General features: G+C 43.9%; 3 protein-coding genes across 4 annotated transcripts; 1 reads left to right on the top strand and 2 right to left on the bottom strand.

The window, feature by feature from the left end:
- Positions 1-121: 121 nt before the first annotated feature.
- Positions 122-4,501, bottom strand: LOC108953647 (NAD(P)H-quinone oxidoreductase subunit M, chloroplastic-like). 2 transcript variants are annotated; one of them, XM_065078801.1, is made up of 4 exons: positions 3,984-4,501; positions 3,721-3,888; positions 2,423-2,504; positions 122-310 (listed from the first exon to the last, which is right to left on the bottom strand). In XM_065078801.1, exons 1-3 carry the CDS (start codon positions 4,437-4,439, stop codon positions 2,457-2,459), a joined length of 672 nt encoding a protein of 223 aa, XP_064934873.1. In that variant the 5' UTR covers positions 4,440-4,501; the 3' UTR covers positions 122-310; positions 2,423-2,456. The 2 variants fall into 2 exon arrangements, with proteins under 2 accessions (XP_064934873.1, XP_064934872.1); XM_065078800.1 differs by lacking the exon at positions 122-310 and having other exon boundaries at positions 2,157-2,504.
- Positions 4,502-4,784: 283 nt separating this feature from the next.
- On the top strand, positions 4,785-5,219 carry LOC103994242 (agamous-like MADS-box protein AGL82). The gene has a single exon (XM_009414576.2). The coding sequence runs from the start codon at positions 4,785-4,787 to the stop codon at positions 5,217-5,219; it is 435 nt and encodes a 144-aa protein (XP_009412851.2).
- Positions 5,220-5,379: 160 nt separating this feature from the next.
- Positions 5,380-8,755, bottom strand: LOC135587412 (putative receptor-like protein kinase At3g47110). Its single transcript, XM_065078799.1, has 2 exons — positions 6,059-8,755; positions 5,380-5,959 (listed from the first exon to the last, which is right to left on the bottom strand). Exons 1-2 carry the CDS (start codon positions 8,697-8,699, stop codon positions 5,580-5,582), a joined length of 3,021 nt encoding a protein of 1,006 aa, XP_064934871.1. The 5' UTR covers positions 8,700-8,755; the 3' UTR covers positions 5,380-5,579.
- Positions 8,756-12,856: the final 4,101 nt, after the last annotated feature.

Raw genomic sequence — 12,856 nt, 5'->3', positions numbered from 1 at the left:
ATTCAACAAGTAAAAAAACACTGGGAGGCACGGTACCTTTTTTTTTTTTCGAATCAGCACCAGGCTTCCTCAAAGTAGTACCACAACTTTCCCCAACTCAAACGCTGGCGTTGCTCAGCTGTGCTCAAAATCTGCAACTTCTGTATTGCACTCTATGATAGTGCAAAGATAGTTACGAATGGACACAACCTCACGTACTAATCAGATTAGCCAACTGTTTCCTAGGCCATCATAATGTAGTACAAACGAGGTCGAACAACTCTTAATGGTGGTGGCCACAACAACGCAGCCTCGAGGCTGATTGCAGATCCTGAACCATACGTTAGATTTCAATTTAAACATGTCGTCTCCAGTTTTGATTAAACAAATACCATATACCGTATTTTGTACTACATTATACTTTATAAATGCAAGTAAACATTGCTAATGATAATTAGGAGAGAGGCAAGCACTTTACACAACTCACTGACACCAAAAAAGAAATAATACTAAACTTCACTGTGAAGGTAGTGGGATCAGTTGGCCAACCCCAGAATAAAGTTATACTAGTTTTGGTCAAAAACAAATTGATCAACATAAGTACTATCACATTGGTTTTGGAGGATTGGATCTATTGGAAGAAGGCCCATTCCCATTACCAGCCCTAGCCCTAGCTTCTGGTTTAGCATCCTTTTATATGATTGGCTTGAACCAACCAACCAACCAACCAACAAAATCAGGCTAAATGTTGCATTACATGGATCACATTCAATATTGAATTAATTATGCCGAGTTCAAAGCATTTACACAGGTCAGAACATGTCTCGATGGGTTAATCATGTTAATAGCTCGTCATATATCCTAGCAGATTATATTAGGTTACACATGGGTTGGATTTAAAATGTTATCACGATCAACAAATGGGTTGGATACATGCTAAGGGTTGAATTCCCATATAAGAACCTCAACCTCATGCGATCATATTCCCACTGAGAAATTTACCAAAAGTCTCATACATAGAAATCTTGAACCTATACCAAACAAAATCTAATTTAAACCTAATATATACTCGAGCAAGACCTAACTTCGTCTAAGCCATTTGACAACTTCATGCTAATAATTGTGTTATATATTTTATCAGTGAATCACCACATACCTGATTATCTTTGCCAATAATATTATATCAATGTCAAATGCTATTTTGTACTCCTTCGATTACCCTCAAATGATATTTGTTAAACTGGAAGTAAAGGTTCCATAGCAGCGACTAAGCAAATACTAGTGGGTTACATCATGGAGTTCAACAAAAATAGCTTGAGATTAGATTATTTGAGTTCTTGAAAGGCCTTCAGTTCCTGGAACTGTAGTCGCCGACTAAGCAATACTAGCGGGTTACATCATGGAGTTCAACAAAAATAGCCTGAGATTAGATATTTGAGTTCTTGAAAGGCCTTCAGTTCCTGGAACTGTAGTCTCATTGGTTATTGTTCAAAAACATATCCTAGGCACCCAATCAAATCATCAAATAGCATCACTCTGCTCGGTTTTTTTAGACTAATCCAAAACTTAGTTTCAGTTGGTTTAATGCAATGTAAGAAAATTAGATCTTACCTCACACAACCAACCTTATCTAATGACTTCAGATCCACCTGATATTAAGCGGTGGCAACTCAAGCCCAAAAAAAATTAAACTCTTCCACCTATGACAACAAAACTCAACTATATAAAACTGGTCCTAACCTCATTTCTTGTGTCCATCTTATATTGTGATCAACGATCAGACAAACTGGCAGACAAAGAAACATCTAACTATAAACTCAAATTCATTGGATTATACAAACAAAAGTTCCTGGCCAATTTTCATGTTTGATAAAATAATAAAAATTTCAAATCTTAAATCTAAATTATTACTTGTAGAAAAACAGACATCACTTACCAATTGAGCATAAGTTATGCTTGTACCAGGCCAAGGCAACCACAGAATAAATACTAAATTAAGCTACAATATTCGAAATCCTAGTGGTTTTGTAAAGACAATCTATCTTCCTACTCCATTCTTTACCGTCTACGTCAGCAATTTGTGTCATTCTTGTGTATATACCATGGAAGAAGCTTACAGAGGTCAGGGAAAAACACAATAATAAAGAAGCTCAACATTTGGAGGGCAGCTTTTGACATGAATAAAGCAACAAGAAAAAGAAATATATAACTAAATGAGCATGATGCAGAAATGCTGCTTGTGACTTGTGCTTCTCTTCTATTCTATGTAGCATAGCAACATCTTGATGAATAATGGGATGGATTACCACTTTCCAGCGAAAGACAACTGGACAGTGAAATGATCCATACGCGAAGTTCCCGACTCAAGAATCTAAATAACAAATTGAAACAATATTGTGTAATTGTAACAAATCAAGAGTTGACAACATGCAGGTAAGCTTACCACGGTTCCAGCGACCCCATCAAGAAATAAGGCCTCATCCCGGTTGATGCAAGCAAGGTGATATAGCTGATGAGCACAAACCCTAGAACAACGACCAACATTTAGAACAAAGAACAATCGAAACCTCAAGAATCTAAAGAAAACATCAAGAAAGAGGGTAACAAAGACACCTACCTACGATCACATACCAAGAAATTACCACCATAAGAAAAATACAACACCCTTCCTTCTCCTCTTTCTTTGGCACCACTGCTCTCCCCGGCAACCGTCCGGGGCTACTGCCTTCACGCCCAGGCCACGGTGTCGTCATAGACAGGCTCGTCCGGGCCGGAGGCGGTGGCATTGGTGAAGGGAGAACCGAAGTGGTGGGAGTCGCCCGTATCGTGGGTTCCCACCGCCGAGGTACTCCGGTTGTTCATATCGTGGGCTCCCACCACCGTGGCACTCCGCTGCGGGCTGCGGGATGAGGCGGCGGCGGTTGCGACACCTCCTCGGCGGATTGGTCGATGGAGTCGGAGGAGTCGACGGGCGGGAACGAGACATTCCTTATTCGATTAAGGCGGCAGACATTTCTTGGATCGGGGAAGAAAAGAAAGAGAGGAAGACGTCGTCGGTTCAGCGGAGCGGTAGATGGGGCAGGGGGAGTAGCCGGCGGTCGGATCCCCTTCCCTGGGTTCCGTGGATGAGAAGACTTAGGGCTTCGTCGAACTCGAAGGAGGAGGGTCGGGGGGTTCTTGGATCGGTACAAAAGAAAGACGCAGAGAGACGCGGGTTAGGACTGGAGCGGAGGAGGCGACGTCGCCTTGGCGGGTCGATCCCCTTCCTCGGATCCAATGGATTGGGCGAAACCGAAGGAAGAGAATCAGGGTTTCCTTGAATCGGGACAAAGAAAGACGGAGATCCGAATCGGGACCGCGGCAGGCGGCGATGTCTTATCGACAGGGCGGTCGATGGACGTCGGTCGTCGGAAGCATCTCCTTCCTCCGACACGCACGGAGAGTCGAGGTGCGGAAACCCTCCCTCTTATATGGAGAGGGAAAAGAAACAGCAGAGACTGACAGCCGGAGCTTCGGCACGTGACGAGCACATGCAAAGCGGTGAACGTACACGGCGACTCGTCGTGAGCTTTGCTCTATATATGTATGTATTTGTTCTGATGCAAAGATGTAATGCTTGTAAAGCATGAAATAAGGTACGCTTGTTTCCTCGTATTGTCTCCGTTGACTATAAATCACAGACTGACATGCTTTATCTGAAAATTTTCATGGCACTATTCACGATCAAATTGTAGGTCATACATTCTGGATTTGGCTGCTGTTGAACTTAACGCGGGGCTTCCCCATGCTGAAGTTGAGCACCCTGGAATTCATGTTGTACTTGATCTCACCATCGTACAGCAGCTTGCGGATGTAGTGCTCGACGTCCGAACCAATCAACCGAAGCGTGTACTCCGAGAGAGGTGCCCCCTTTCAAGAACAAAGAGTCGACTTCGTCATCTTCTTTTGTGCGAGTCGTGCGTGTTTAGCTGCCTAGAATTGAAGTCACAGGCGGGCGATGATACCTCGTAGTGATCGACGAGTTCTTGGAAGCAGGCATACACCATTTGACAGGCATCGGGCGTCCACACGAACTCGTCGGTGGGGTCGAGAATGAGGGTGAGCTTGTCCATCTGGGTCTGGTCGAAGGCGTGGGTTACGGGATCGATGTAGGCGGCATAGATCCTCACATGGCGGGTGCAGCAGCTCAGCCACTGCCCTCCGTATTCTCTGCTCATGTTCTTGCTCTTCGCCATCGGCTGTGGCGACGGCTGCTGCTGCACCCTCGCCTTCTCCTGCTGCTGCGGTGGAATGCTTGTTTGGCTTTGTGTTGGTTGCTGATCCTGCTCCTTTTCCAGCTGCTGCTGCTGCTGCTGGGACTTGATGGAGCATGGCTTCCTCCCTCTTCCCACCTTCCTCTTTGCCGACCAGCCATGGATGGAGAAACCAGTTGGAGCAAGAAAGGTTGCGGTGGTAGCCATGGCCAGCCAGTCTCTCCTGTGACTCGCTCTCTTAGGACTTCATGCTCTTTCCTTCTCCTATGTGTACCCGTTTGTGGCCGCAAAGCCCCGAGCCTCAAACCACACAAACCACATACCTATCTTCTGTGGATAAGGTTTTATTGACGCTAGAAAAATGGCACACAAAAATATACATAATCTTCTTGCTAACATGCATAAATATAATCTCAAAATATTACTACTATATCTTTGAATGTATGAAATGAGATCTTAAACCCTAAACCCTTAATAAATCGGTCTCCTTTAGAACTTTGACTTTGTGTTGAAGATCTTAAACGCATATGCGGTAGGATTCTCTTCACGAAGATGGCTTCGGAAACAGCAATAATAAGAGCACGCCACCAGTCACTGCAGAAGAAGGCCGACGAGCTTGCAGTCTACTGCGGCGTCGACCTGTGCATCATATCTTACGGTCCCGAGGACGATCGGCCCAACGCATGGCCGGAGAATCCATCGACGGTGAGGAGCGTCATAAGGCGCTTCGACGAGGCCCGGAAAGCCAAGAAGATCAAGGAAATGGTCGGCGTCGGGCTTCGAGATTGCCGGAAGCAAGAGAACCCACTTGCTCCTACTTACAGTTCATGGTGTGCCGTACTGGATGAGTGCCAAGAAGAGGAGTCGAGCGAGCTGGTAAATAAGCTGGACGAGCTGCTTTTGATGCTAAGAGGGAGGATTGAGCGGCTTGCGGTAGCTGCACCAAGCGACAGCAAACGTCGGAAAGGTCACAGAAACACTCTCTGAGTAAACACAGAGCCCAAGCGCCGACAATGGCGACGGCTGCTGCATAAAGACAGGCGATCACCGTAGCAATTCTGATTCCTAATCCTATGATTCTGAAGTTTCAGTTCCGATTTCTCGGTTGTCTTAGGCATGCATGCGTGCAGTTAGTGGAGTATATGAACGTTGAAATATTTTAGCAGATTGCAATCTTCTTAATCTTTGTCGTGATGCTCTGTTACAGCTGAATTGATATGAACGAGTCTAAAAGGACGACTACTACATCGTTTACAAGATTTATGTGATAGGAGTCACTAGATCTGTAACATAATAGATGTTTCCATGTTGCTACATGAGTGTCATCTACGTGCTGCAGCTTACTATCTATATCGTAATAGCAAGTTCAAGCTTCAGAAGACCATCTCTGATGCCCTTCAACTGGGAAAGAGCCTCACGAATGGTGAGACGTGCATCGGGCGATTCTTTAGCACAGGATAATCCAACACTGGTCACTGAAACCAAGCACTCATCCTGCTTCTCCGGGCTTATCCGCCGGCCTCCATGGCAGATGGAAGCTTTCGTGAGCTCGGCATCTAAGACTCGAGTCAGATCATCAGGGAATGCGGCTCTGACCCATCTCTCCAGGTTCAGATCACCTGCAAAACATTCGTCCGTGGGGCTCTTCCCCGTGATCAGTTCCAGGAGCATCACCCCGTAGCTATAGACGTCGCCTTTCGCTGAAGGTTTTCCACCAAATCCATACTCTGTTCATAGTTTTAGGTAAAGGAAGCTCGCAAATGATGCATCTTACAGAAGAGAGAGAGAGAGAGAGAGAGAGAGAGAGAGAGAGAGAGAGAGAGCACCTGGTGGAATGTATCCGATTGATCCCCTGAGCCCATGAGTGGTAGTCGATTCCATGTCTACTAGCACTTTGGCCAGTCCGAAGTCTCCCACCTTTGCGGTCATGTCCGCATCCAGCACCACATTGCTTGGCTTAAGGTCGCAGTGCACCACCGGGACTTCGCAGTCGTTGTGCAAGTAATCCAGAGCGCTCGCCACATCGATGGCAGCGTCCAATCTTTCCACGAGACTAAGCCCACTGCCGTCCTCATGCCTCCTCTTACCTCTGATCCATTCCTCCAAACTTCCATTTCCCATGAACTCGTACACCAGCGCTCGGAACTCGTCGTTTCTGGGATCCAAGCTCAGGCAGACAGTTATGAGCTTCACCAGGTTCCTGTGCCTGGCATTCCTCAGAGCGTCGCATTCGGCTACGAAGCTCTTCAGAACGCCGCCTGCCGCCAGATTCAGTACCTTCACTGCCACCTGCATTCCATCTCTCAGTACTCCTTTATACACGGAGCCAAAGCTACCGGTGCCGACGAGATTTCTTGGATGAAAACTCTCAGTAGCTCGGTGGAGCTCCTCATAAGAAATTAGCGGGTGCTGCCCTCTCGTTGAGTCCGTCATGGTGGAGATCTTCGCGGCCCTCGTTCTTGTTTTGACAAAGAAGACGCATATGGTGCTCGCCATGAGAAACACTATAAATGCAGTCACGATGACAATGGAGAAAAGAGGCAGTTTGGAACGGTTTCTGGTGTTCGTGCATGCCGATGACCTGCAAAGCTTACTGTTTCCTTCGAGATGGACAGCGGAAAGGTTTCTGAAGACACCGTCGGAGGGAACAACTCCTTCGAGATGGTTGTAAGAAAGATTCAAGAATTCGAGTCCTTCGAGTTCTCCTAGACTCTCTGGTATCGGCCCAGAAAGCTGGTTGAGGGAGAGGTCGATGCTCCGTAAGCCTTTCAGGTCTCCTATAGCATCAGGAATTGGTCCAGAGAAAGAGTTGTTTGACATGGACAAAATCTGCAAGCTCCTGCAGTTTCCGATCGAGGGCGTGATGTTTCCGGACAACATATTGCCGGAGAGGTCGATGGCAACGACGTTTACAAGCTCAGAGATCTCCTCGGGCAGTGGCCCTGAGAGAGAGTTCTTGGATAGATTCAGGAGAGAGGTGAGGGTTGAGAGGGTGAAGAGCTCCCTGGGTATGCTACCTTCAAGCTTGTTGCTGGAGGCATCTACGGACTGCAACTGCTGCAGCTGGCCGAGGGTGGACGGAATGCTTCCCTCCAACTGATTCCCACACAGTTGGAGCACGGTAAGCATGGTGAGGTTTCCGATAGCTGCCGGAATTTCTCCCGACAGCCTGTTGTCGGCCAAACCCAGCATCTTGAGCTGCCTGAGCTGGCCAACCTCAGGCGGGATTCCTCCGGAGATGGAGTTGTGGCTCATGTTCAGCAAAGCGAGGCTAGAAAGCTGGCCTATGGAAGCTGGAATGCTACCAAATATCTTGTTCGCACCCAAGTAGAACTTATAGAGACGACCTGACAGATTGCCGACCGATTCCGGGATCACGCCCTCCAAGAGGTTTTCATCGATGGCAAGATGCTCAAGTCGGGTACTATTTGTGAGGGAGGTGATGAACTCGAGCCCATCGGCGCCGGAGGAAACGATCTGGTTGAAGCCGATGTTGTACATGACCAGATTACGGAGATTGCCCAGCCCGGGAGGAATCGGACCGTGAAGGAAGTTGTGAGAGAAGCGAAGGCTTTGGATGCTGGTGACGTTGTGTAGCGATGGTGGAATTAGGCCGGTGAACCGGTTGAAGCAGAAGTGGAAGTCGACGAGGTTGGGGAGTCGATATCCGACATCACCGGGTATTTCACCGAACAGGTCGTTGGAAGCAAAGTCTAAGAAAACGAGCGAGGATAGGTTGTACAGCGTCGGAGGAACCTGACCGGCGAGATCGTTGATGGCGATCTGCAGAACTTTCAGAGCATGGAGGCGGCCTAAGTCACCTGGAATTGGTCCGCCAAGAGAATTGGTTCCTAGATTCAATGTGGTGAGAGAAGACAAGTTCCCGATGGCTGACGGAATGGTTCCGGTGAGCTGGTTCTTGCCTAGTTTCAGGATTTGGAGCTTGGAGAGCAGTCCGAGATCGGACGGAATGCTTCTCGAGATTGCATTCTGGGACAGATCAAGGGTGGTGAGATTGGAACACCTACTAAGATTTGCCGGAATCGCGCCGCCGATGAGGTTGGAGCTCGCGTTCAGGACCTCCAGGTGAAGAAGGCCACCGAGCTGGTGAGGGAGCTCGCCGGATAACTGGTTGTCTTGCAGGTAGAGAAACCGGAGGTAGGAGAGATTGCCGAGGTAAGGACCGACGGAACCTGTCAGTCCGAGACCCTGTAGATCCAGAGTCGAGACTCTGCTTCGGTTGTTGCAGACGACTCTGCGCCACTGGCACAGGTCGGAGCTTTCGTTCCATGAAACAAGAGTCCCGGAGGGATCGCTTTTCATGGAAGCTTTTAGCGATAGCAAAGCCTCTCGGTCCACAACATCGCCCGAGGAGGAAGAGGAGTCTGCACTCAGAGAAGGGAACGGAGGCAGCAGCAGCAGCAGCGAAGCTAAGACAGCAAAAAGGAGCACAGGAGAGGGATCCATATGGACCCAACAGAGGAGGAGGAGTAAGGGGCGACCGGGGAAGAAGGGAGGTTTGTGGGGGGCATGGCTTGGGAGATGGAGCTGTCTTTATAGCACTCATGGCCATTTCGTGCAAGCCGGGGAGAGTGTGGTGTTTGAATTAAGTGGCTGTTGATGGAGTATGTATGATACGGTGCATGCTGAAGAAGTCAAGATTGATGCAAGTGGGGAGAAATAAACGAAGGAAAAGTCCTTTCCCTCGAACCTTTGCAATGGGTTCTCACGTATGACATCAGATGCATCGCTTCCTTGGGTTGGGGAGGGAGCCACGTAGATGAGAAATTTTTGGGTAGAATATTTTCCTATACGTGATGGAAAACCAATGTCTCAATCTGTACATATAAGTCGTAGCCAAACAAAAAAAACAGTGTAGTAAACACCGTGATGGAAAAGTAACGTAACAATGTGGACTCTCATAGCCCAAAAACAGTACAGTCGTTCCAAGTAAACACCGTGATGGAAAAGCAATACAACACTTTTGGTCGTTTCCCATTTAAAAATAAATAAATAAATAAATAAAGCCCAACCTCACCTTAAACGCACTTCACACGTTGTATCTTAATTGCTTAGATTTATAATAATAATAATAATAATATCATAAATTTTAACTATTTAATATCGACTATATATGTCTCTTACCATGAGATCCAAATTAAGAGGCCACTCATAATTTTATATGGTCGTCAGTGACATAATAAAATCCTTTATTTTTTTTCCTTAAGATCGATATTAACGATGTCATTTTACGAACACATATCAAGACCATAAATGAACTTAGCAGATGTAGTATTTTCAGTCATTATTGTTGGACAACATAGAGCGAAAGATCTCCCGAGTGCATGGTTGATCTTTCTGCCAACTTTTGTTTTCTCATGTTTATATAGTATTAAGCTAATTACATGTTAATAGTTAGAATTCTTTAATATTTTAATTTTTAAATTTAAAAAATTTATATTTAAATTTTTATAGTTATGAAAGAAAAACAATCAACTTCATTTCCTCTAATATTATTGGTTTTATCAATAAAAATATAAAAATAATAGATAAAAATATAATTTTAATATTTTAATTATGTTTTTTATTATGATAGATGACAACGTCATTTAGGTCGTGACAATCATTCATAGTGACAGAGTCAATCATTTCTTGATAAATATAATAATCAACTTCATTTCCTCTAATATTATTGATTTTATCAATAAAAATATAAAAATAATAGATAAAAATATAATTTTAATATTTTAATTATGTTTTTTTATTATGATAGATGACAACGTCGTTTAGGTCGTGACAATCACTAGAGTCAATCGTTTTTTGATAAATATAATATTAATATTTTAATTATGTTTTCAATTATGACAGATGATAACATCGTTGAGACCGTGACGACCACTCATAATGGCAGAGTCAATCATTTCTTGATAAATATAATTTTAATATTTTAATTATATTTTCGATTATGACAGATGACAATATCGTTGAGACCGTGATAGCCACTCATAATGACAGAATCAATCATTTCTTGATAATATAATTTTAATATTTTAATTATGTTTTCGATTACGATAGATAACAATGTCGTTGAGACCGTGACGACCACTCATAGTTACATAGTCAAGCATTTCTTGATAAATATAATTTTAATATTTTAATTATGTTTTCGATTACGATAGATAACAACGTCGTTGAGACCATGACTACCACTCATAATGATAGAATCGATCATTTCTTGATAAATATAATTTTAATATTTTAATTATATTTTCGATTATGATATATGATAATATCGTCGAGACCGTGACGACCACTCGTAGTGACAGAGTCAATCGTTTCTCGACACTGGCCAACCATGTAGACCATTACTTTCACGTACCATCATCCGTTCTGCAACCTCATCCTCCGATTTCAATCTAACAGGACAACCTTCACCCTCTCCTCTCCTGAACGACCCTGCGCTGTTGCTCCGGAGTCGTTAGTGATGGAAAAGTAACGGGTCAATCTGGACTCTCATAGCCAAAAACAGTACAATTCAAGTAAACACCGTGATGGAAAAGCAATACAACACTTTTGGTCGTTTCCCATTTAAAAATAAATAAATAAATAAATAAAGCCCAACCTCACCTTAAACGCACTTCACACGTTGTATCTTAATTGCATAAATATATAATAATAATAAAATCATAAATTTTAACTATTTAAAATCGACTATATATGATCTCTTATCATCATTAAGATTCATAAAATGATTAAAATCCGTATTAGGAGGTCTAACAGGACATGTATTTTAAACTATAGATCAGCCATTGTTGTTGCAATTACGACACAGGATCTCCCAACTGCAAGGCTGATCTTTCTGCTAACTTTTATTTTTCACATATTTACAACTGCAGGGTTGATATTTCTGCTAACTTTTATTTTTCACATATTTATATATTAGGCTAATTACTAGTTAGACCTCTTCAATACTTAAAAAATTTATATTGAAGTTAGGAAGGTAAAACATCCAACTCTATTTTCTCTAAACGGAAGCGCAAAAAACAATAGACAAAAATATAATTTTAACATTCCAATTATATTTTTGATAATGACGGACGACAATGTCGTTAGAGGTCATGAGTGTTGTAGACGAGGGAGAGTGACGACGAGAGTTAAGGTAAAAGAAGAGGAGGAAAAGAACGACGCAGATACTAACACTCTGCATTAGCGTTGATACCACTCAACAACTATGTTAACAACTCGGGCTTCATGCTTAACAACCCGAGCGACTCATGATGCGACGATAGTGATTAGCCTCGCAAGCACTTTGAAGGACACCTTCAGTCGTCACAACGTCGCCCAACTGCCCCTTATTTTTATCGCATCCTACTCCTGAAGCTTGATGACGAACCACAATGCAACCGCGAGGGCCACCCGTAGTGGCAGGGCTACAGTCATTTCTTAATGCGAGCCGACCATGCGGACCACTACTTCCATGCACCACCATCAGCTCTGCAACCCCATCCTCCGACTCCAACCTAGCAAGACTGCCTCCACCCTCTTCTCAACCACCCGACATCATTGCTTCACGATCGTTCGTCGAAGATCTCCACGCACTACCATCCGATTTGTAACCCAATCCTTAGACTCTAACCTAGCAGGACAATCTCCACCCTCTCCTCAACCACCCTACGTCATCGCTTCACGGTCGCTCATCGAAGATCTACCGGCTTCTTCGCTCGAGGTGTTATCATGGACTCGAAGGTGGAGAAGTAAGAGCTAGAGGATGAGGATGCCGCAAAGTACGAAAGAGAGGTAATAAAATCAGGATCACAAGAAGTGTTGGGTCCAGCTCATATGGTGGGCTGTACTAAGCCCTCTTTTCGCCTACATGCTTCAAGCTTCTCCTTAGGCAAAGACTTTGTCAACATATCTAATCCATTCTCATTGGTATATACCTTTTCCAATTGTAATTCTTTCATCTCAAGTACATCACGAATCCAGTGATATCTCACATCAATATGCTTGGATCTAGAATGGTATGTTGAATTCTTGGAGAGGTGAATGGCGCTCTGACTATCATAGTAAATAGTATATCTTTCCTGTTTAAGCTCAATTCATGTAGAACTTTTTCATCCATAAAGTTTCCTTGCAAGCTTCAGTAATTGCTATGTATTCTGCTTCTGTGGTTGATAGAGCAACACAATTCTGTAACTTTGATTGTCAAGAGACTGCTCCCCCTGCAAATGTCATCAAGAACCCCGAAATGGACTTCCTGAAATCAGTATCACCTCCCATGTCTGCATCTGTGTACCCTTTTAACACAGGTTCATCACTGCCAAAACATAAAAACAACTTAGAAGTACCTCTTAGATATCTTAATATCTATTTCACTTCTACCCAATGTTCCTTACTAGGATTAGAGAAAAATTGGCTAACAACTCCAATTGCATGAGCTATATCTAGCCTAGTATAAATCATAACATACATCAAACTGCCTACTGTAGATGAGTAATGCACTTTGGATATTTTTTTTTTCTTTCTCACTTGTAGGACATTATTTCGAACTAAGCTTGAAATGACCTGCAAGTGGAAAACCAACTGCTTTGGCTTTACTCATGTTGAATCTTTCAAGAACCTTT

The sequence above is a fragment of the Musa acuminata genome, chromosome BXJ1-8 (genome assembly GCF_036884655.1).
Source record: "Musa acuminata AAA Group cultivar baxijiao chromosome BXJ1-8, Cavendish_Baxijiao_AAA, whole genome shotgun sequence".
Lineage (NCBI taxonomy): Eukaryota > Viridiplantae > Streptophyta > Magnoliopsida > Zingiberales > Musaceae > Musa > Musa acuminata.
This window is presented reverse-complemented; position numbering and strand designations above follow the sequence as displayed.

Coding starts and splice junctions, on each gene's coding strand:
- LOC108953647 (XM_065078801.1), bottom strand. CDS start 4,439: ATGGCTACCACCGCAACCTTTCTTGCTCCAACTGGTTTCTCCATCCAT. Junction 3,889..3,983: donor AACTCGTCGATCACTACGAG/GTATCATCGCCC, acceptor TGTTCTTGAAAG/GGGGCACCTCTCTCGGAGTA. Junction 2,505..3,720: donor ACAGCAGCCAAATCCAGAAT/GTATGACCTACA, acceptor TCGTTGTTCTAG/GGTTTGTGCTCATCAGCTAT.
- LOC103994242 (XM_009414576.2), top strand. CDS start 4,785: ATGGCTTCGGAAACAGCAATAATAAGAGCACGCCACCAGTCACTGCAG.
- LOC135587412 (XM_065078799.1), bottom strand. CDS start 8,699: ATGGATCCCTCTCCTGTGCTCCTTTTTGCTGTCTTAGCTTCGCTGCTG. Junction 5,960..6,058: donor AATCGGATACATTCCACCAG/GTGCTCTCTCTC, acceptor AACTATGAACAG/AGTATGGATTTGGTGGAAAA.